General features: G+C 51.2%; 8 protein-coding genes across 8 annotated transcripts; 2 read left to right on the forward strand and 6 right to left on the reverse strand.

Moving 5' to 3' along the window:
- Positions 1-871: 871 nt before the first annotated feature.
- On the reverse strand, positions 872-2894 carry BDZ99DRAFT_503086 (uncharacterized protein; the record flags this gene model as incomplete). Its single annotated transcript, XM_033723940.1, has 1 exon — positions 872-2894. The coding sequence occupies exon 1, from the start codon at positions 2819-2821 to the stop codon at positions 872-874; it is 1950 nt and encodes a 649-aa protein (XP_033570855.1). The 5' UTR covers positions 2822-2894.
- A 1869-nt stretch (positions 2895-4763) lies between these two features.
- Positions 4764-6656, reverse strand: BDZ99DRAFT_546542 (uncharacterized protein; the record flags this gene model as incomplete). The annotated part of the gene is made up of 1 exon (XM_033726877.1): positions 4764-6656. One exon carries the CDS (start codon positions 6654-6656, stop codon positions 4764-4766), a length of 1893 nt encoding a protein of 630 aa, XP_033570856.1.
- A 1019-nt stretch (positions 6657-7675) lies between these two features.
- Positions 7676-8737, reverse strand: BDZ99DRAFT_481866 (uncharacterized protein; the record flags this gene model as incomplete). The annotated part of the gene is made up of 1 exon (XM_033722445.1): positions 7676-8737. One exon carries the CDS (start codon positions 8735-8737, stop codon positions 7676-7678), a length of 1062 nt encoding a protein of 353 aa, XP_033570857.1.
- Positions 8738-9330: 593 nt separating this feature from the next.
- Positions 9331-10732, reverse strand: BDZ99DRAFT_481867 (uncharacterized protein; the record flags this gene model as incomplete). The annotated part of the gene is made up of 4 exons (XM_033722446.1): positions 9331-9974; positions 10047-10218; positions 10250-10545; positions 10600-10732. 4 exons carry the CDS (start codon positions 10730-10732, stop codon positions 9331-9333), a joined length of 1245 nt encoding a protein of 414 aa, XP_033570858.1.
- A 1482-nt stretch (positions 10733-12214) lies between these two features.
- BDZ99DRAFT_526363 (uncharacterized protein) lies at positions 12215-13172 on the reverse strand (the record flags this gene model as incomplete). Its single annotated transcript, XM_033726129.1, has 3 exons — positions 12215-12804; positions 12856-12910; positions 12969-13172. 3 exons carry the CDS (start codon positions 13170-13172, stop codon positions 12215-12217), a joined length of 849 nt encoding a protein of 282 aa, XP_033570859.1.
- Positions 13173-14096: 924 nt separating this feature from the next.
- On the reverse strand, positions 14097-14409 carry BDZ99DRAFT_468001 (uncharacterized protein; the record flags this gene model as incomplete). Its single annotated transcript, XM_033721145.1, has 1 exon — positions 14097-14409. A coding segment is annotated over exon 1 (196 nt), but the record flags the coding sequence as incomplete, so codon positions are not given.
- A 270-nt stretch (positions 14410-14679) lies between these two features.
- On the forward strand, positions 14680-15942 carry BDZ99DRAFT_546546 (uncharacterized protein). Its single transcript, XM_033726878.1, has 4 exons — positions 14680-15059; positions 15186-15267; positions 15319-15335; positions 15393-15942. The coding sequence occupies exons 1-4, from the start codon at positions 14801-14803 to the stop codon at positions 15650-15652; spliced, it is 618 nt and encodes a 205-aa protein (XP_033570861.1). The 5' UTR covers positions 14680-14800; the 3' UTR covers positions 15653-15942.
- A 1272-nt stretch (positions 15943-17214) lies between these two features.
- Positions 17215-18517, forward strand: BDZ99DRAFT_426802 (aflO/ omtB/ dmtA/ O-methyltransferase B; the record flags this gene model as incomplete). The annotated part of the gene is made up of 2 exons (XM_033717129.1): positions 17215-17482; positions 17532-18517. The coding sequence occupies 2 exons, from the start codon at positions 17215-17217 to the stop codon at positions 18422-18424; spliced, it is 1161 nt and encodes a 386-aa protein (XP_033570862.1). The 3' UTR covers positions 18425-18517.
- Between the last annotated feature and the right edge of the window lie 980 nt (positions 18518-19497).

The raw sequence follows: 19497 nt of genomic DNA on the forward strand, positions 1-19497 counted from the left end.
GTGCTCAGTATTGCGTGCATTTACCTGGTAAAAACACGTATGTGAAGGGGCAGAGTTGTAATCCAACCAAGTTTTGAAGCGATTTGAGGGGGTCCTGGAATGTTTGAGGCACCCCTGGGCTAATGAGAAGGTTGAGAATGCAATTTTTAATGGGGCGGTCATGGAGTCGATTTCCTGCGTTTTTGCTTTCCTTGAGGTGCCATCAAGGTACCCCTACTCCCCCTTAACTAGCCGACTCACTCAGCCTTGCCAAGGCATCCTACGACTTGCGACCATGATATCTGCAACCCATTCATGGGGCGTGGGGGGAGTACGCCTAGTTATGATGGAAGCCGCGGACTGGGTGGGTTGGCGAGCTATGGGGGTTTGGGGGTATCGGTGACCCAAGCAATATAGGTACAAAAGGATTTGAAACTTCATCCTAATCTTCAGGAGCAATATCACATCAACTTGACTTTCATTTTGCTAGACCTTACAATACCCCAAGACGTCCCCGACCGTAGCAGAGGCCAAGGAGTACGATGTAAGATTCCGAACACTTTAAATTTGACACAAATCACGCCGTTCCTTGAAATCCGTACGCATGCCAGGCCCTCGAAAACAGTCTAGTTTTGTCTATCATTTTGCAGGACCTCCTAGTACGCCAAGACACCCTTACTCATACCAAATTCATACACATAAGATGTTAAGTCTTCGGCCTCTTAAATCTAGTCCAATTCATTCCTAGCTAATACGACAAAGATAGCACTTAACACACTCTGAACGGCGATGGCTTCGTTTCGTCTAAACAAGTGCTAATACTAGAAAAGAAATCGTGTCTCTTCTTTTACATAATGAACCAACGGCAACAAGAAAACGGAAAGCGTATTCCCTACTCCTCCTCTGACCAGAAGCCTGGATCGTCGTCATCGTCGGGGTTGAAATCGCAATTAAGCGAAAGCTGGATACCACGACTCGCATGCCAATTCGAAATGTACCACTGTATCGATTTTCCGGCGAACAGTGTCACAAGCTTCTCCTCGGACCCTCCGCCATCTCCAAGCTTCTCCATGGGCTTCACAGGTTTTCCTGCCTCCTGTTCTTTCTTGAGTGCGTCGAAGATCGCCTGCTGGACGTCCTGCATCCACTCTTTGTCCCCTTCGGCTTCTCTCCTCTTTTTCAACAACTTGTTTGCCTCTGCCATTGCCTTGTTCAGCTTCCGTTCATCTATGCGCTTCTTACGACCTTCTTTCACCTGCAGAGCTGCCGGGCCCAACGCCGGTATGAAGTCGTCGTCGTCTTCTCTCCTCTTTGCCTCTTCTAGCAGCCTCTCTGCCTGTTCCATCCTTAGCTTCTTCTCTGCCATTCGTGGAGAGGTGCTCTTTGTGACACCCGCTGAGGAAACTAGCTTCGGTTTGGAAGGGGACTTCTTGGGTTCTGGGCGCTTTGAGGGGACGGGGCGGGTAGAAGGCACTTTTATCTCCCCCGCGTCCGGGTCTTCCACCTGTGCCTCCTTCGCAATTGGCGGGGAAACATTCTCGATCCTCGTGCCTTCGGATTGGACTGGGAGGGTGGGAGATGCTTGGGCTTCGTCGTCCGCGTGCAGTTTCCCTTGCTTCGCGTGGTCAAACTCGCTTTGCAAGTCTTCGATCGGCTTGTTCTCGTCCAGGAGGTCGTGTTTGGCCAGCAGGTGTGCCCACTGATCCTGAGGATGGGGCGTGAGATCTACACGGCGCTTCCGAGCTGCTTTGCGTAGCTCCTCCTCGGAGAGAGCAATCCACGTCTGGACTGGCTTTGGTTTCCAGAGTTTCTTCTCAGTCTTGCCCAATGGATTGTCTCTGGTGAGACTAGCTACTGCTGCATCTACCTTCATTTCAGGTCGCGTAGGAGTTTTGGCAGTCTTCAGCCCCTTCGAAGTCGTCGGCGGTGCCACAGCCTGCTCTTCGTCCTCTTCTTTCGCGGGAAGTTCGGCGAGGGACTCCGCCAAAGTCTTGTTTTCCCGAAACTGAAAGTCAGGACCGCGGACCTCGATCTCATGTTGAAGTTCTGCCTTCAGTGCCTCTATCTCGTGCCAGTAGAGCGCTTCAGCCTTTACTTGGGTAGTGACTTTTACCCCCAAACGCTTCCAATTAGCCACGTAGAAATCCCAGACGCCGCGGTCTTTGAGCACTTCTTCGCAACCGGTGCCGTACCATTTTTGCCTCCAGACAGTGAGTGCTTTTGGGCCTCCTGATTCTCCTGGTAGTGCTAGTGGAGTCCTACTCGAATCGAGTTTCCGCTTGCTGGCACCAGTTGCGTCGGCCTTCCGCTTACCTGCGGTCTTCGTGTTGGCCTTCGTAAGGGTAGTTTGGGGCTCGTCGTGTTCCTCCTGAACGTCCTCTATGATAAAGTCGGAATCCTCCACTGCAGATTGCTTCTTGGCTTGACCGGAAGTAGGTGGACGCGGGATGACCTGCGTATCGGGGACTGGATTCTTGTTTGACTTTGAGCTTGCGAATTTGCGATTGGAGGCGTTCATCCTTTGGACAAAAGTACCGTCCTTCTTGCTTGAGGCATCGTCCATAGCAACATCGTCCTTGAACTTGTCTTTCAGAGAGATTGGGGCTATTCCCATCAGGGAGCTTGGGGCGACTTCATCTGCTGGCTTGGCCTTCTTGGGACGGCTGTCATCCAAGGTGTTGAGGAGAGTTTGACCTTTGCCTTCGTCGTTGCTGTCATCATCTGCGGTTTGAAGCTTACGCTTGGAACCGATCGTGCTGTCTGTCATGCGGAGAGTTGGGTTGGCCGCCGAGCTTGCAGAGGTCTTGCGCTTGGAGACCGCGGATGACTTCGGAGGAGCCATTGGATATGGAAACGTAGAGAAACAGGAAGTGTCAACACGGATTAGGAAATGTGTCGGTTGGGTTGTGAAGGCTTCAATGAAGGGCGATAACGAGCAGGAGGTGGTGGATTTGGAAGTGCAACCACGGTAGAGAGTTAGAACAAAACTGGGTGCTCGCTGGATTTAAATGGAGGCTGTGGAGGTGAATTCGTCTTGTATTCATTGTGCACGGGCCTCTTTCACCACTGCGAGCGCCAAGCCGTCTGCCTCCCGCCTACCTCCCTCGATACTGGCAGCGCTGGAGAGTAGAACGGCGGCGTGCCTGTCGCCGCCTTAATTCATACACAATGGTTGCCCGACGAGAGCTAAAGAAACATTTAGCGTGTCAGTCATTCACCACCCGTAAGTTGAGAGGCTTCTTTCGGCTGAACCTTTCGTGACTGTCCGCAGGTAACACACACTCGCCTGAAATGCAAGATTTAGGGAGAAGGAGAGGGTAACCCGGCGGAAGAGAATGATATAGCATTGATAATGAAAAATAGACATCCAAGAGACGACAAAGGAAGAAAGTTGGGTGGTGACTCCGATCGCGCAATGACGAAAAGCCAGCAGAGATAAATGCAGATAGGCGTGAAAAGAAGAAACGTGGACATGCCATGCTCTTCTCGTATACATGAAGAAGTTTGTCTAGAGCTTGACTCACAAGTATTCCTGCTTGCTCCTGCTTATTCACGCATGACCCCTAATTGAGTGACTGCGCTATGAATCTAGTGAGGGAAAGGGGTACGCCTAAGATTATCACAACTCTAAGCACACGGTTTGCACAAACATACGTAACTTTTATGACTGTGGGTTAGCATAGTCAGGAAAGTTCGATTAGCTACTTCGCTTAACCAGAACCGTTTCCGACTGGCCTAGTCTCCGCCGCATTAAATTTGACATCACCTTAAAATCAAGTGATGATTATTAGTGATGCTAGATGATTAGTATTAGCGATGCGATACAGTTGACTTTACCTTTCCATGCAGGACGCTGTCAGCTCAGCTAGTCTTACCCGTTAGATCGCTGTAGACTAACCTAGAGTACGAACTCCAGGAGGATTTCTGCTTGGAATTCGTGCATCAGAATTGAACTATGCCGGCAGTTCCGTGATGCATTCAACCCAGTCGTGAAGAGGGGAGAAGGTGTCGCTTAGTTGGATTTCAGGCCGTCGCGTCTGAACATTGATGAACTGGACATTTTGTACATGATTCACGCTGATTGCTACTGGTTGCTACTATCATTGCATGCTGTAGGTGATTGCTATAATCCAACAAGGTACACGACAAGGACGGCTCAATGAAATTATGAATCCACAAAAGACTGATTTCGATTAGTGTTGTTGGATATGATGCCCCCCATATCTCATATAATTGTAGAACCATGTGAGTGCATTACGAGCAGGACTAAACTGGTATACACAGGCTTTTCGAAAGACACTATATGTCTCGGTCCTTGGGGTTCTGCGTAATTTAACTGGCGTAATTCCTCACGCTTAACACCAACGACAGGAGATGATATTAGATGAGAAGCACACATTATAGGTTCGGAGAGATGTAGCATTTTAGGTCGTCTTACGTGATTTCATGTCTTTTTACATCTAAGCTAGTGGCCTTACGTATCTACGCACTGCGACTAAAGCAATCAATTGTGTAGGACGTGACATGCCGCATGTATCTCAATCCTTTTTAGAGGCTTTTTCTAGAGCTTTTTTGGGCTGCTTCGTACGCATGATAGGAGAGGAGAGTACAGAATGTAGAAAACAGGCACCAGGTTACAGAACTCCCTCCATACTTCCATAAAATCTCAAGTCCCAAGAAGTTTTTCCCGGTAACCCTCTTAGAATCCCTTAACACCATTAGTCACGGAATGAAAACGAAACGGTAACAGAAACCCAGAAAAAAAAGGTAACCACGACAACAGCCTACTCCTCTTCCGAGTCCTCGAACAACGCGTCCACGCTGTCTTTTTCCTCCTCTGGTTTGTCACTTCCTGCGAGCGCGGCCTCCATCTGCTGCTCGAGGTCATCGCTCCCGTCTTCCTTTGGGACAAGGTCCACGCCTTGCCGCCAGTTATCGATCTTCTTAGCCTCTTCCACCCTCAACTTTTCCCGTGCTTCTATCGCCTCGTCATACTGGCGCTGCATAAGTTCGGCGGTGTTGATATCAGTAGGCTTCTGCGTCTTCTCCGCCCACTTCGTCCGGAGATCGAGTTCCTGCTTCGCTAGGACGTATGACAATTCTTCTTGTGAATGCTTCTCTAGCAACTCTTTGCGAAGGCGCTTGCTCGCAGCCTCTAGCAGTTCCTCGTTCGATAGACTCAGCCAGTCTGTTGGACTCATGACCGGATGCATTTTTTTCCAGTCCACCACCTTAGGTGGGGAGGTCTTCTCAGATATGAGACTTTCCGCAGCGGTTTTCATCCTCTGCTCTCGGGCGGCCTTCATCCTCTCTTCTCGGGCATCCTCCTTGGCGATCTCTTTGGCATTCCAGCGTTGCAGCCAGCGTACTGGATCCAGGACGCGTTCGGACTGGAAATTACTCCCGTCAATCACCGACAAGGGCGGGGGTTTCCTCTTAGCGATGCGACCGGTCGCGACGGTCTTCATCATCTGCTTTCCGCTGATCTCGTTGGGCTTGGGGCGCTTGGAAGGGAGGGGCCGAGAGTGTGGCGCTTCGCCGCTCCGATATTGCTGAGCCCTAGACTCACTAGAGGGAGTTGGCGGATCGATGGGTTCCTCGGCAAGATCCTCGATGGGCTCAGGCATTGTTTCCTCGATGATCTCATCTTCTTCTTCCTCCTCCTCCTCCTCCTCCTCCTCCTCCTCTGGCTCCTCATCCGGCGGCAGTTCCGAAAGCATTTCTGCAAGAGACTTTCCATCCTTTCGGCCCGCGTGGATATGATCTGGTCCGTGGACTTCGATCTCCTCACGGATCTCGCCTTTCAACAAGGCCATGTCCCACTTCACCAAGGCCTCCGCCATCTCCCTACAGTTGGGGCTCGGGAATCGGGATACGAGTTCATCCCAGAAATCACGCGATTTGATGGCCTCGGTGAGCCTATCTTTCTTGAAATGGGCCATCCATGTTGAGATGTCCTTCGGGCCACCCTCCTCGCGTGGCATTGCGAAGGGCGTCCTCACGAAGCTACGAGGGCCACGAGCTTTCCGCTTCCTGGCTCCCTTGGCAGCAACTTTTGGCCTAGATGGGACTGGTCCTGTGGACTGAAGAGCGCTGTACTCTTCGTCATCTTGCTCTGGGAGGTACTCCATCTCAGAGTCTTCCTCTGTGGCCTCTTCCTTGGGTTGGTTTACAGGAGCTGGACGAGCAATGGTTTGCGTATCTGTTACTGGCTTCTTGCTGGACTTGGTTCGGGCAACTTTGCGCTTGGAAGCATTGAGTCGCTGCAATGCAGTCCCATCTTTCTTCTGCAGTGGAGCATCCTCGATGGAGGAGTCTCCATTCTCATCTGTGTACTTCTGCCCAAGAGATACTGGGCCACCAGCGTGCGCAGACTTTGCTTTCTTGGTTGGACGACGGTCGCAGCCCTGTTTGGCATCTTCTCCATCATCTTCGGCCCTGTGTTTACCTAAATGTGGACGGGTTCTGGCTTGGCCTGCGGGATTTGCACCATGAATGCTGTTGGAGATGCCAAAAGTCGCCTTATTCCCCTTGAAGGAGCTCAATCGCGGAACACCATTGGGACCCAGCGTAAATGCGCTCGTAGGACGCTGGCCTGCGCCACTAGTAACGGCGGTGGCATTCAGTTCAGCAACGGGAGAAGAGCTGGGAGACACGGAAGCCTGAGGTGAAGCCATTGATACTGATGACAGTACTGATGACAGTGGAGGATGTGTTGGTGATGTTGGGGAAAGCTAGGCTGTAGGAAATCCGGCGAAACAGAGCTAGTGGTGGTGGAAGATCTGGTGGGACAGGGCTGGTGGCGTGTGGGAAACCTGGTGAATAGAGCTGGTGGTGGTGGGATTTGCGAGTTCCAAGGTTGGTGAGGAAAGGAAAGCTAGAAGGTATGAATGTGGTGGGTCTTATAGATACATGATGAGTGATTCTGACCCGGAACCATCCCTCAATGTCGTTCAACGATGCCCGCGGGCTATCATTCACATACTGACACAATGCGGCGAGCACCGGGAAAACACGGATCTCCCCTCCTTTCCAGTGAATGTGATGTCGTCTTTCTTGCCTGGACATTGTAAGCAAATGTCTTACACCATTTGAGTGTATGGTCTCGAACAACCAGCTCAGCGTCTATAGTTGGTCGACTTCGCATTGTGCCCTTATAATACTTGCTGGCGATAAAGAATTGTATATAGAAGTCGCTTGTGGCTAACTTCTGCTGGAAGCCTGTTCCCAGGGATGACTGTCGGAATATTGGAGAGTTCGTAAATTTGGAAATATCACATCTGCAATCGGTGAAACGCAACGTAAACACTCTCAGAATAGGCTGCGAACGGGTCACACAGCCAGATTATATAACGAGGCTCGTATAGGTTTGTTCCATAGCACACACGCGATTCTGAGAACTATGTTCTAGGGGAAAAAGTTTGTAATTCATTTTATCAAATAAAGCAAACGCGACGTTGAAAACAGCAAAGGAACCAAACTAATCGTGATTGTCACTTCATCTTTGTCTTTTTATTCGGGCATACAAGGAGTAAACAGAAAACTGGAGGCATACTTTAATTTTGACCTGTAATTCTGGAGGACGTAGTCATCTCAAGTCTCTTCATACGACGCCTCATCTAAGGCCTCATAGCGATTATTAGGGAGACTGCGATAACGGACCGAGAAAGAATGAACCAGTAAGTTGCAAGAAGATCTAGTCTCCCTTCGAGACCTCCAATTGCTCGCCCGGGGCGTCTCCTTCAAGCGCAGTGCTCATCATCTGCTCCAAGTCGCCGCCCTCATCTGGTGACCCGCCATTCTCTCCTTCCGGCTCTTCGAACAAGGCATTGATGTCGACTTTCATTTTTGGCGCCTTATTCGCAGGGAGCTCAGCAAGCATCTCATCAAGGGTCTTGTCACGCCCTGCGAGTATGTGATCGGGTCCATTCGCCTCAATCTGCATTCGAATCTCGCCCTTCAAGATTGCCAGATCCCACTCAACCAAGGCCTCTGCCATAGCTTTCTTGGTCGTTCCCTCATCGCTGTCTAGGAATTCATCCCAGAAGTCACGGGCCTTGATAGCCTCCTCGAGCTTAGCATTAGTAAGGCCTTTCCAAGTGGTGAACTTCTTCGGGCCCCCTTCTTCTTTCGGCATGGCGAGAGGTGTCCTCATGATCGGGAGCGGGGCATGAGTCTTCTTGTTGGCACCTTTCGCAACGACCTTCCGTCTAGCTGGTACTACGGGTGCCTTTCGGGCTGTTCGGACTTTGGGCTGCTGCTCCGGTGTATAGTTATCATCGAAGTCTTCGACTGTGGATTGATCTGAGTCCTCATCTGAGGTCGCCGGGCGGGGGATGGCTTTGGTATCAGACACCTTCTTCTTGCTAGACTGAGAAGCCTTACGCTTGATAGCGTTCAGCTGCTGTACGAGAGACCCATCATTCTTTGGCAGAGGAGCATTATCCATGGACGAATCCTCATCTGTGGAGTTTTTTATCTTCGATACTGGGGTGCCGCCGGTTGTCTTTGCCTTTTTGGCGGGACGACGATCTTCGTCCTGATCGCTATCATTGCCATTCTCTACGTGGGTGTCTAGCTGCTGGTTTTCGCTATCTTGGGTAGAGTGGACCTTGGGGACTACAGCGTTCAACTGGTGAATGTCGTTTGCGTCTTTCGCATCTGCGCTACCATCTTGAGAGGTGCTAGCGGTCATGGCGATGCTGACTTTGGCGATCGGATGAGAGTTGGAAGAAGCGGGAGACTGATTGGAAGCCATCGAGTCTCGGGAGAGCGTGTTGTTGTTGAGAATTCTGAAAACACTTGGCGAAAGGAAGAGTTTGAAGGGGTTGTTTAATAGCAGAATCTGGATGTGAGTGGTGGTGGTGTTGAAACAGGGGCTTCACAGATGGCGGAGAGGAAATCTAAGGGGGGTGGGCGAGTTGGATCTTATACACGGGTCAAGTAGAAGTGATTTGGGCTCGGTTTCACCACTCCGTGTGCTTTCACTATGCTGCACTGGCTAATATGCACAAACAATGTGGTGAGGGTTAGAAAGGCCTGGCTTTTTTGTTCTGTGAAAGTCTTGTAATCTCTATGTATCAACATTGTGAACGAATATATGCTGGTTAGACCCAATGGCGGCAAGATTCACTAATTCAAACTAGGTGTTCGACGATATTGTGTTGTCATCTTGCAATACACGATCACGAACTTCAGCCATTCTCATATTCCTATATCGATCGACAAGTATATAGGAGAGAATGATTGGAGGACTGTTGCTGGAGCCTACTTATAGTTCGATAAGCTCAATGAGCTTATCCTCATATCGTGTGTAGATACTGTACTCTTACTATCGACATTTTCACTGAATCAAGCCTCAAACATTTTGCAACCTCCAAGCTTCTCGTTTTCCTCTCCAGACAGGTAGCCGGCGTCCTCTTCAAGAGCATCACTATCGGAGCCCTGAACTGTGATACCGTCAGCCTGGCACCCCTTCTTCCCAAAGCGAATGTGGTTTAGAACCCTCCCCCTGTACAAGGCCTCGCAATATCGCGCCTCCAGCTCTCTAGCCCGTCGTACGCGCTCATTAATCTCTGTAATTGCCACCATCAAGAACTCGGGGCAATGTGGTGGAACCAGAAGATCACCCAGCTCTTTGCGGCGGTCTGTGAGAGCGTACAGTGCCGTACATCTCTCGCACATATCATCGGAGTCCCACTCCGGCTCGCGGCGCCATGGTGCTAGTGGTATAGCCGGCTCCTCTGCGGTCTCTACCCATGATGGGCCTAGAAAGAAGAAGTGCCTGGCTGGATCGTCTATCGGGATGGATTCGGCCAAGTCGTCAGTAACTGCGCGGCTGACCATCCAGTCTTTGACGGGCCAGAAGTTGGTTGCGCTGCCCCACCTCTTTGAAATATGATCACGGAGTTTGTGCAGTGGTATGGCCCGGTACCGGTCGGCGGTTGCCTCGATGTCGAATTCCTTAGTAGATTCAACATTAGCGTTACTAGGTCCTGGAGCTTCCATCGCAGAGCTGTCGGAAGAGATGCTGATGACGTCCATATCATCAACGCAGTCCTACTTACTGTCCCCTATTTCAGTGTTCTCTTCTGGCTCTCCGTCGGTTGAGATGTCTTCGGTCAATCCGTCGGGGGTGACCTCTTCGCCGGGAGAATCAGGCCTCAGAGAAGTAACGCCAGGTGGGAGGATAAGTGGAAGCTCTATGCATGTCTCCCAGCATTTGGCGTTGAGGTGATACTGTAGAATGAGAGACTTGAACGCTTTGCACCTGTCGCAGAGCCCGCCAGAGCAATTCCGGACTCGTGGCGTCATTCTGGCGGTGTTCCCACAACCTCGTCCCAGAAGCACGCTTTTCAATCTCCTGCTTCAGAGCCTCTTTCTTGTAATCTTTCTTCCAAGTTGTCGCTTTCTTGGGACTACCAGTTTTACCAGGCAGGCAGAATGATGTGCCACGCGTGAAAGAAATATTGCGTGGGTTGGGAGGTGCGGGAGACACACGAGGCGGTATGTTGTTTTTAGCTGGTCGTCCTAGCTGCGCTTCGGGTTCAGCCATGGTGAAAGGTTCTATGAATCAATTAGCTGGAAGTCCTAGTGCCAAAAGGTTGGACATAAACTAACCATATATCTGGCTGTAAATAGTATTTTCGTAGGCATGGGATCCCCCGGAAGTATCCATCGCAATAGCTTCATCTCTATGCGTGGCCTTCGCAACCTGTCGCTCATGTCTTGTGGCAGCCTTGCGCTCTTTCATGGCGGCCTTGCTCTCTTCTATGGCGGCCTTGCGCTCCTCTTTTGATACCTTCCTCAAGAGATGATAAGGGCCATTCCACTTTCCTCCTGACAAAGGAATCTGCATAGGCCTGATATACCTCAGCACGTTTCTCGAAATTGAAATGCATTAAGTAATGGTTGTAGTGGATGTCTTGATGGTCTACCCAATGGTCGTGGGCAGAATTTTTTTTCTATCTCTACAAAATTACTATGTAAGTCCTTATAGATGCCGCGCGATGCGAGCAAAGAATATTCACAGCGATATCTTTTTCACTATAAAAAAGTACAAGGTAAGATATACTGGAGAAATCATCATAACAATAAAGTATAATTGTATGTTTTTTGAGTTTCTATACGACAAGACGCGAAGTATAGAAGAAACATGACAGGGTCCCGTAATATCAAGAAGAGAGTAAGAAACTTTTCCAGACAGTATAGAAAATAACAAAGAGAAAAATATCGTATGCCAACGCTATGGGTAACAAGAATCCCGTACTTTTATTTTTGATGCAATCTGCTGTAGCTGCCTCACAGCTCCTCTTCTTCGTCCTCGTCCTCAGAAAAGCCCTCAGGATAGTCTTCATCATCAGAAGACTCATTCTTAAGCACATTTGAGTGAGACTCCCAGCTCCGGTACAAGTCCTCATGACGTTGTACCTGCTCTTCCCTGTCCCGCCGCCTTGCCTCCCTCAGTCCCCTCGTTTCAAGAATAGGAAGCTCCTTGCAATGCTTTGGGACCTTGAGAATCGCTCCCAACCCGTTCTTTTCTGCAAATGTATGCAACGCTGCACATCTTTCGCAGATTCCCATGCCCTGGATCTCCAATTCGTGGCGCCATGGCACTACCGGTATCATTGGGTCATCGTCGGTCTCGGCAGAATGCGGGAAGGACCAGTCCCTGACTGGGTGGTATGTCGGTATCATGTCCGCAAACTCGTCGGTTACTGATCGGCCAATCAACCAGTCTCGATCGTACCAGCAGCTAGTGGCGCTTCCCCACTTTCTGGAGACGTGGTCAATCAGTTCCTCCCGCTGCATGTTGCGGTACTTTTCCGCTGTGGCCTCGACATCGAACTCCACCTCGTATTCGCCATCGGAGATCACGGTAGTGTCTGGCGGGCTCTTCTTCTGTAGGCAAGTTGTCGGTGCTGGATGACTTGGTATCTTCTTCCTGAGTGTCTTCCTCATCTCCACACTCTCCACCTCGATTCACGGTCTCATCCGAAGACTCCTCATCAGACATCTCAGTGTCAGAGTCCACATCCTCACGTCCCTTCCAAAAGCAAAGGAGAAAGCCAGGGCTAGTCTCTACGTCCTGGAATTCGAAGTCATCTCCCATGAGAGACTCCAAGGCTGCACAGGCCTTGCAGCAGCCCTTGAAGGTGCATTGCTGTCGCTATGCAGCGGGTGGAGGGGGTGGAAAGATAAAAGGCGCGTTGCGGGCCTGGTGATCTGACAAAAACTAGGCCTTGGCAGGGTTCGTGTCGGGGATCAGCTCGGCCCACTCGTCTGTGACTGCACGAGCAATCAACCATTCCCTCCCGGGGAACTGCTGCAGCGCATGATCCCACATTTCTTCGACATAATAGAGCAGCTGGAGGTAGTCCATTGCTCGATACTTCTCGTTGGCGGCCTCGAAGTCGAATTCGGTGAGAGCAGGAGAGTATTGGACGCCCCACTTTTCCATGTGGTGTTCAACTTTCCGGAATAACGCGACCACCTCTTCGGGGCTCATACACCCTTCGAAAGCGTACCCGCGCGATTCTAGCTCTAGCTTTAGTTCGGTGCTAAGCTTGTTCATGTCCCACTCCATGAAAGCCTCAATCATCTCTCTTTTCGGAATCTCCTTCATATTCTGACCCGCTACAAAACTAGCCAAAAAACCACGCCTCTGGATGGCGGCTTGTAGGTCCTTGGCCATGTTTTTCTTTTCCCAACTCATGTACACCTTGGGCCCTCCGTTTGACCCCGGCAGCAGAAACTTCTTCCCGCGCTTGAACGTGACTGAGTCTGCTCCTGACTGGTCCGCATTGGGAACTTGGTCCGTTGGGTCTGTTTGGTAATTAGTTGGGATGTTTCATACTGGGATATTGTTAGACTTACCATTGCTGGAGGCAGGTAAGTTTTTAGATGGCGCGCCATTGTGATTGGGCATCTTCTATGAAATCCTCAACTGGGGTGTCCACGCGTTCTTCCGCAGTGGCGGTGGACTTGACCTTCTTCCGCTGTCGGTTGCCATCGAGATGTTCGAGTGGAGCGCGGTCGTTGGGGTCGACGCTACCGGGTGCCTCCGCTTTGCGCTTCTTGAGGGTTGGCGAGGCGTTCTGGAGAGTGGTAGGCGACACGGGTGGGTGCTTCTGCGCGGCAGTGTTTACAGCGGTAGGCTTGGTGAAGGCGGTGAACGGGGCGTGGGAAGACATTATAATCGAGGTGTGGGAAAGTAGGATTTGATGTGAGGATGTGGATAGACTAGCTGCGAAGCTGATGATCTGGAGGATATTGTTTGTTGTTGCGGGAAGCTGGAGAATTGCAACAGTGGTGATGGAGAGAGTGGGTAGACAGTAAGTGATGGGGAGGGGTTTATATACGAGGCCACTAATCGCACACCCCCTCCCCCCCTGTCGCTTCACCACCTTCTAATTGGCTCAGATTAACGCGGAGCTTCCTCTGGGCATTCACCTATACGTCTATCTACACGTGATGCTATACGCGAGGCCGTACGGCCTTACGTACGGCTATATATATGGCTACACGAATCGGAAAGGATGCATACCGATTTGTATAGCCTTATGTACAAGCCTAAGTCTAAGTATAGAATAGAAGTTCTATTCTAGAAGTGCCTATGTGCCTACAAGCATGCCAAACCTGTTAAAACCTCACCTTATTACGGCTCCTTTGCATCGAGCCTGGCCCCCCTGCATCACCACCTGCACCTACTCCATATACTGATCCATATACTCCTCAGCCTCCTCCTCATAGTTATACTCTGCAGGCGCCACAACGTTCCTACGGCTTGGCGGCTGGCTTGATAACTCAGCAGTGCCCCCCTCGACACCTGCTGGACGCTGAGACCCTCGTAGACGTGCTTGTAGAGCTGCAATCTGTCGTAGGATGTCTGCACGGTCATCCTCTTGTTCCACCTGAGGTTGAGGCTGAGCACTGTCTTGCCTCCGAGCTCCTGCCTTTTTCCGTGGTACCTTATCCTTTGCACCAGGCGGCCGGCCGCGCTTCTTAGCTGCAGGTGCAGCCGTAGGTGTAGCTGTAGGCGCTGCTGTATGCGCTGCTGTAGGTGCTGCCGTAGGTGCTGCCGTAGATGCAGCTGTAGGCCTAAGAAGGGCTGGATCAATACGAGAAAGATCAACCGGTGTAGCTGTCGACTGATAGGCATTCCGAGCGACAGGAGCTGGACGAGGGACTACTGAAATAGGCGGTGCTGGCGGCGGAGCTGTCGGCATGCGTCTTGGAGGTATGTATGCTCGTATGTCTACTCTGTCTGGTTTACTACGGTATTTTGCTAGGCCGTAGCCCTGCGCTGATGCGTGCGCTTGTAGAGCAATATACGCTTCCTCTGCTGTAGGGTAGTACGCCAGCCGTGGCGGCTGGAGGGCCATGGCGAGTGTATTGTAGAGGTGGAGGATGAGGATGTAATTGCTTATATACACGCTGCATTTGGAGAGAGCACTTGGAATTAGCGAGCGAATCGGAGGCTCCGGAGCTGCCCTCCGAGCCAATTAGAAGGTGGTGAAGCGACAGGGGGGAGGGGGTGTGCGATTAGTAGCCCCCTTTATATACAGGCCTCAGAAATATTTGATCGCCCGGGAGGGGGGGCGTGCGCATCGCCCGCCCGCCCGCCCGCCCGCCCGCCCGCCCGCCTGCCGTCTCCGTCCTGCCTGGGAGCACTGCGCAGGGCTCACCGAGCGCTTCAAAGGGCTTAGCAAGCACTTGGTAGGCACCATCGAGCATCGCGCCGGCTTGGAGGCGGCACAAGTGATGATTCTCGACTATAAGCGTGGCTTGGCACCATCGCTAGTGAGGTTCGGCATCCTGGATGCTCCCCGAATGGAGCACGCGGCCCCCGCTCAGCCGAACTGTCCCCCCGGCAACGACCCGTGGAGATAGGCGAGTACTGATCCGAGATCGAGGCGGCTCTGGCGGGGGAGATCGACGGCTTGCATGGCCTGGCGGCATCCATGGTCATCCCGGTCGCGCGCGCGACCTCCGAGGCGGGAGCTGCCCTGGATCACAACGGGCGCGCGCGCAACGGGCGACAGGCGACGGGCGTCGCGCCTTCGAGACGTGTCCTCGAGGTACGTAAACAATGATGATCATGTAAATCTCTGGGCTTGGCGGAGGTGTCCGCGGGCGACGTTGAGGTCGGGTTCTAGCCATCTCACCACCAAAGGCCCTACGAGGTGAGATACGAACGGATGTAGGTATTATCGAAGATAGAAGAGCGGTATATCGGGGTCGCGGAGATGTATTGATAGATTCCGATACTTATGGAGCCTGTGGACGGTCAGTAGTTGCATACCCACGTAAACAAAGAAGAAGCTGAGCACAACATAGCGATACCAACACACAAGGTTAGTGGGACACCAATGGAACCCGCAGTGATTTGATGCAAAGCTGCCAACCTTTAGGCCCAACCCTTGGCCAACCGCCATACGGTCCATGGAACGATGATGTTAGGAAGGTTATCCGACTTGCCTACCACCTAGCGACGGAAAATATAGGGAGCGACGTATATCCAAGGCCAGCTCGGAGCGATGCCTCTCTTATCACTCGTCTTGCGACATGTAAAGCTAATAGAAAGCAGGTTGTTGCAGCCTACCAAACAGCAAACAACGTCAAGCTACACCATCTTTCTTCGCGGTATGGGCCAACTCGACATCAAACATAAGACTAGAGAGGGGTCGATTGAACGCAAGGAAAATGATGAACACCCGAAAGAGCTGCTTGAGGTAGGTCACAACCACACCGTCAAGCCGCCTCGCTTTCAGTTTTGTTCGGCACGTGAATGTCCAAAGTACCATCAAAGCATAGACGCATACGACATACTTGACAAATAGAAAGACGAGACAAAGGGATGGATGAAAGAGTATTGGACAAATCGGACTTATGTTTGACTAAAAGAGATGGAGTATGACATGACAGGATGGGTCCAATTGGAAAGGGATTTGAGTGACAAGAGATGGAGTTGGTAAGACAAACCAATTCAGAAATGTGACGCTATAAGCAATCACAGTTGGAGATACAAACCCATTGTAAACTCTCGATCGTTCCGTAGCGGCTCTTGGCGCTGCCTCTGACTAGAAATTAGAATTGTCCGACGAATATTACACACCATCTGCTTGCACAATGTTCGCAATTTGATTAGCTACACACCAATGAATAGAGCACACGGGAAACGGTAGCCGGGAGCCATCAACGTCTATTGCTACTTTGAGATCCGAGCGCGACTTGGCAAAAGCCACATCTTCCACGACGGCTTCTCCAGAGGTATACTATCGAACGAACGCCTTGCTTCGCTTTCGCGTATCGACTTGCGGCCCTACGAAGGGTCTCCTTACCGTTGAGTAATAGCTACAAAGGCTGGCCGAGGGATGGGAGAGCGGAGGACAAGGCAGAACTGTCGAGAAACCAGGTCTATTTCTTCAATACCTTTCACTGCCCTGGGTTCATGGCTATGACCTGCCTTAGTGCTTTGTCAAAGGACCGGCGACGATGCATTCCGTGCTCGATAGCACTGGTTAGTGTATGGGTATCTGAATCATGGTGATTGGAAAGCCCTTGGTGGGGGACGTCGATGTGCTGCATATCGATACATGTTGTACGTCGGCGGAAGGATATCGTGGCCTGGATGAGGGTTGATGCTGTACAAGATACGGTCGAGATGGGTGATGGCTGCGAGTTTTCCTGTGTGGGATAGAGGATGAGGAGAGGGAGGGCGAAGGGGCATGGTCAGAATAGAGTTTGTGGGGTTTCCACGCTAGGCCACATGCGGCAACCACGAAGTTGGGACCCGAGCGGTCGGATCCTCCGCGGATTCTCCGCGAATCGCCTGACTCCTGCACGAAAACTATACCTATTCCACCAATACGATGATCAGATAGTGGTTGCCTAGATCTTTGCACCAGGATGATCGAAGCCATAAGGGGGCCTGACGACGCACGGCGAGGTCGGCCTCGCGTCCCCGATAGTCCGACCCAGAGAGACTGCGCAGGTTCTACTAGGAGTGGTTTAGGGGCGGTGGTGATATTTAGGTCAGGGTATTGGTAGTAGCAATATTATAAGCGAACAAAGCGGTATTTAAGGACGGCTATCTGCTCCAGTTCGCCATTCAACATCTCATAATTCACGTCTAGGCAGAATATCAATACTATTGTGTACTCGATCGTCATTTGTACAGCCATTGAATTGGAATTTCCCCTTTTCTATTTGAATTTTCTGCTCTTGGAAACCATGGAGTCTATCGTATCCCAAGTCGAAGTCCTGGCAGCTGATACAAACGAGCTTGGCCGCCAAACCATCCAACGCTCCCTCCGCGACCTTCAATACTCCCTCGAAACCCCCTATGATACCGCCGTGCGCTTTACTGGCCTCCACCTCCAAGTCGCCATGATCAAAGTCGGCGTCGATCTCGAACTCTTCACTATATTGACCAGGAGCATCACGCCTGTAACTGTCTCTGAGTTCGCCGAAAAGACCTCCGCGTCACCTGATCTTCTTCGTGCGAACCCCTTCAATTCTTCCTAACGCCTCTGATCTGATATTCCCAGGCCGTGTCCTCCGATACCTCGCCTCCACGGGCACGATCACTGAAACCGCCACCGACACCTTCGCACCTAACTCTGTTACTCGCGCCTTAGACCAGCCCGTGCTCAATGGCGGCATCAACCACCTCTTCAACACCATGGGCCCCGCCATCCAAGCCACCCCAGACTTCCTCAAAGAAACCAAGTACCAAAATATAACGTCGAACACGAACACGCCCTTCCAGAAGGCTTTCAACACAGACCTCGCCTGCTTCGACTGGTTTCACTCCCACCCCAAAGAGTTCGAGTGGTTACATCAGGCTATGCGGCTGCACCGAGGCGTGAGTTGGCTAGATGTCTTCCCATTAGAGAAAGAGTTGGAAGCATGGGACGAGCCCGAAAAGGCGGTATTCGTCGATGTAGGCGGTGGGCTAGGGCAGCAAATCGTCGCGCTCAAGGAAAAGTACCCCGCGGTTGCGGAGAAGGGAAAGCTCGTGCTCCAGGACCTCCCAGAGACTATTGCGCACGTCAAGGCGATTGGGAAGGGACTTGAGGGCATTGAGCTCATGGCGCAGGACTTCCATACCCCGCAGACGATCAAGGGGGCAAGGATTTACTATCTCAGGAATATTTTGCACGATTACCCGGATGATATTTGTGTCAAGATTCTGGAGAATGTTAAGCATGCGATGGGCCCGGAGAGTGTAGTTCTCGTGGACGACTGTGTGCTGGAGGATACGGGGGTGCCGTGGCAGGCAGCGGTCATGGATTTGGCTATGATGACGCATTTAGGAGCGTTGGAGAGGACGAGGGGGCAATGGGATGAACTGTTTGCTGAGGCGGGACTGAAGATTAGGGAGGCTGTGGTATACAATGGGACGATGTGTCAGGCAGTCAGTGTGGTGGTCAAGAAATAGGGGGATGGAATTGTAGGAGGTCGGAGGTGGATGGCAGCGATGTACGAATATACCCAACTCTCTTCTCACGTATACTATATAAGCAGATCGATCCAATATCACGAGCATTCAACTGCTCTTTTGCGAAGCAAAGTTACCGTTCAAAGATCTCTAACTCACTCACGTATCATCAGAATGTCTTGGGCTGTGAACCCCTAGTCTACCTGCCGTGTACGTACATACCAAAACAGCCTAAAGGCTCAGTTTAGGTCTATGTATCAGGATATAGGAGGACGATGTTAGCTGCACCCCCTGCCAGCAGTACTGCATCGTTTTGACCGATTCTGAGGTGTCAAGCTCAGCATTATGGAAAGCGGGAAGGAGAGGGGGTGCGAGTTGCGGGTTGCGCGGGTCTTAGATTTGGGGTCTTGGTGTTTGTGTCGGTGCAGCGGAGAGCGGATCTTGCTGAGGCACCTCCTACAGCAGCAAACAGTAGACCAAGCTTAATGTCACAGAGTTAGATTTCGGCCACTTAATCGAACTGCATCAAACATGCCTTTAAATTAGCTTGTGATGATATACCCGAGTCACTTCAACACGTTGCACACATAATTAAAAGTGAGTGAGTAGTTCTTGAAATTCAGCCTATAGTACCAAGACCAGCCCCCCATGATTCCAATTTAGTTGGAGGCTCTAGGTAGAACAGTCGCAAGATCGCAAAAGACAACCGCATTCGCATGAAAGAGAAAATCCAGCGCAAAACTCAAACGCTAAACCCAATCGCAAAATCCAAGTGCTAAATCCAAATGCAAAATCCAAAAAACCAGATACCGTGCAAAAAAAGGACAGAAATACAAAAGAAGACAGAAGAGAAACCATAGTAAAAGTCATTAAAAGCCCCCGAACAAGGTGTGGAAAGACATCGCCAGGTCCATCCATCCTCGTGATAGTCCCAATACCAAAAGGAAAAGTCGTGAAAAAACCCCGATCAATGTCTGGGAGGCTCCATCACTCCGACCCCCTGTCGTCGAAGTAGAGAGGGTGGCGCTGTATATTTTCGAGCGCAGCGCGGAAGTCTTTGGGGTGGGATTTCG

Source organism: Mytilinidion resinicola (assembly GCF_010093595.1).
Source record: "Mytilinidion resinicola strain CBS 304.34 unplaced genomic scaffold BDZ99scaffold_25, whole genome shotgun sequence".
Lineage (NCBI taxonomy): Eukaryota > Fungi > Ascomycota > Dothideomycetes > Mytilinidiales > Mytilinidiaceae > Mytilinidion > Mytilinidion resinicola.

Bases quoted from the DNA above. Each gene is read 5' to 3' on its own strand.
- BDZ99DRAFT_546546 (XM_033726878.1), top strand. From the start codon at position 14,801: ATGCTCCCCGAATGGAGCACGCGGCCCCCGCTCAGCCGAACTGTCCCC. The intron at 15,060-15,185 runs GTACGTAAACAA...GAACGGATGTAG, and splicing joins CTTCGAGACGTGTCCTCGAG to GTATTATCGAAGATAGAAGA.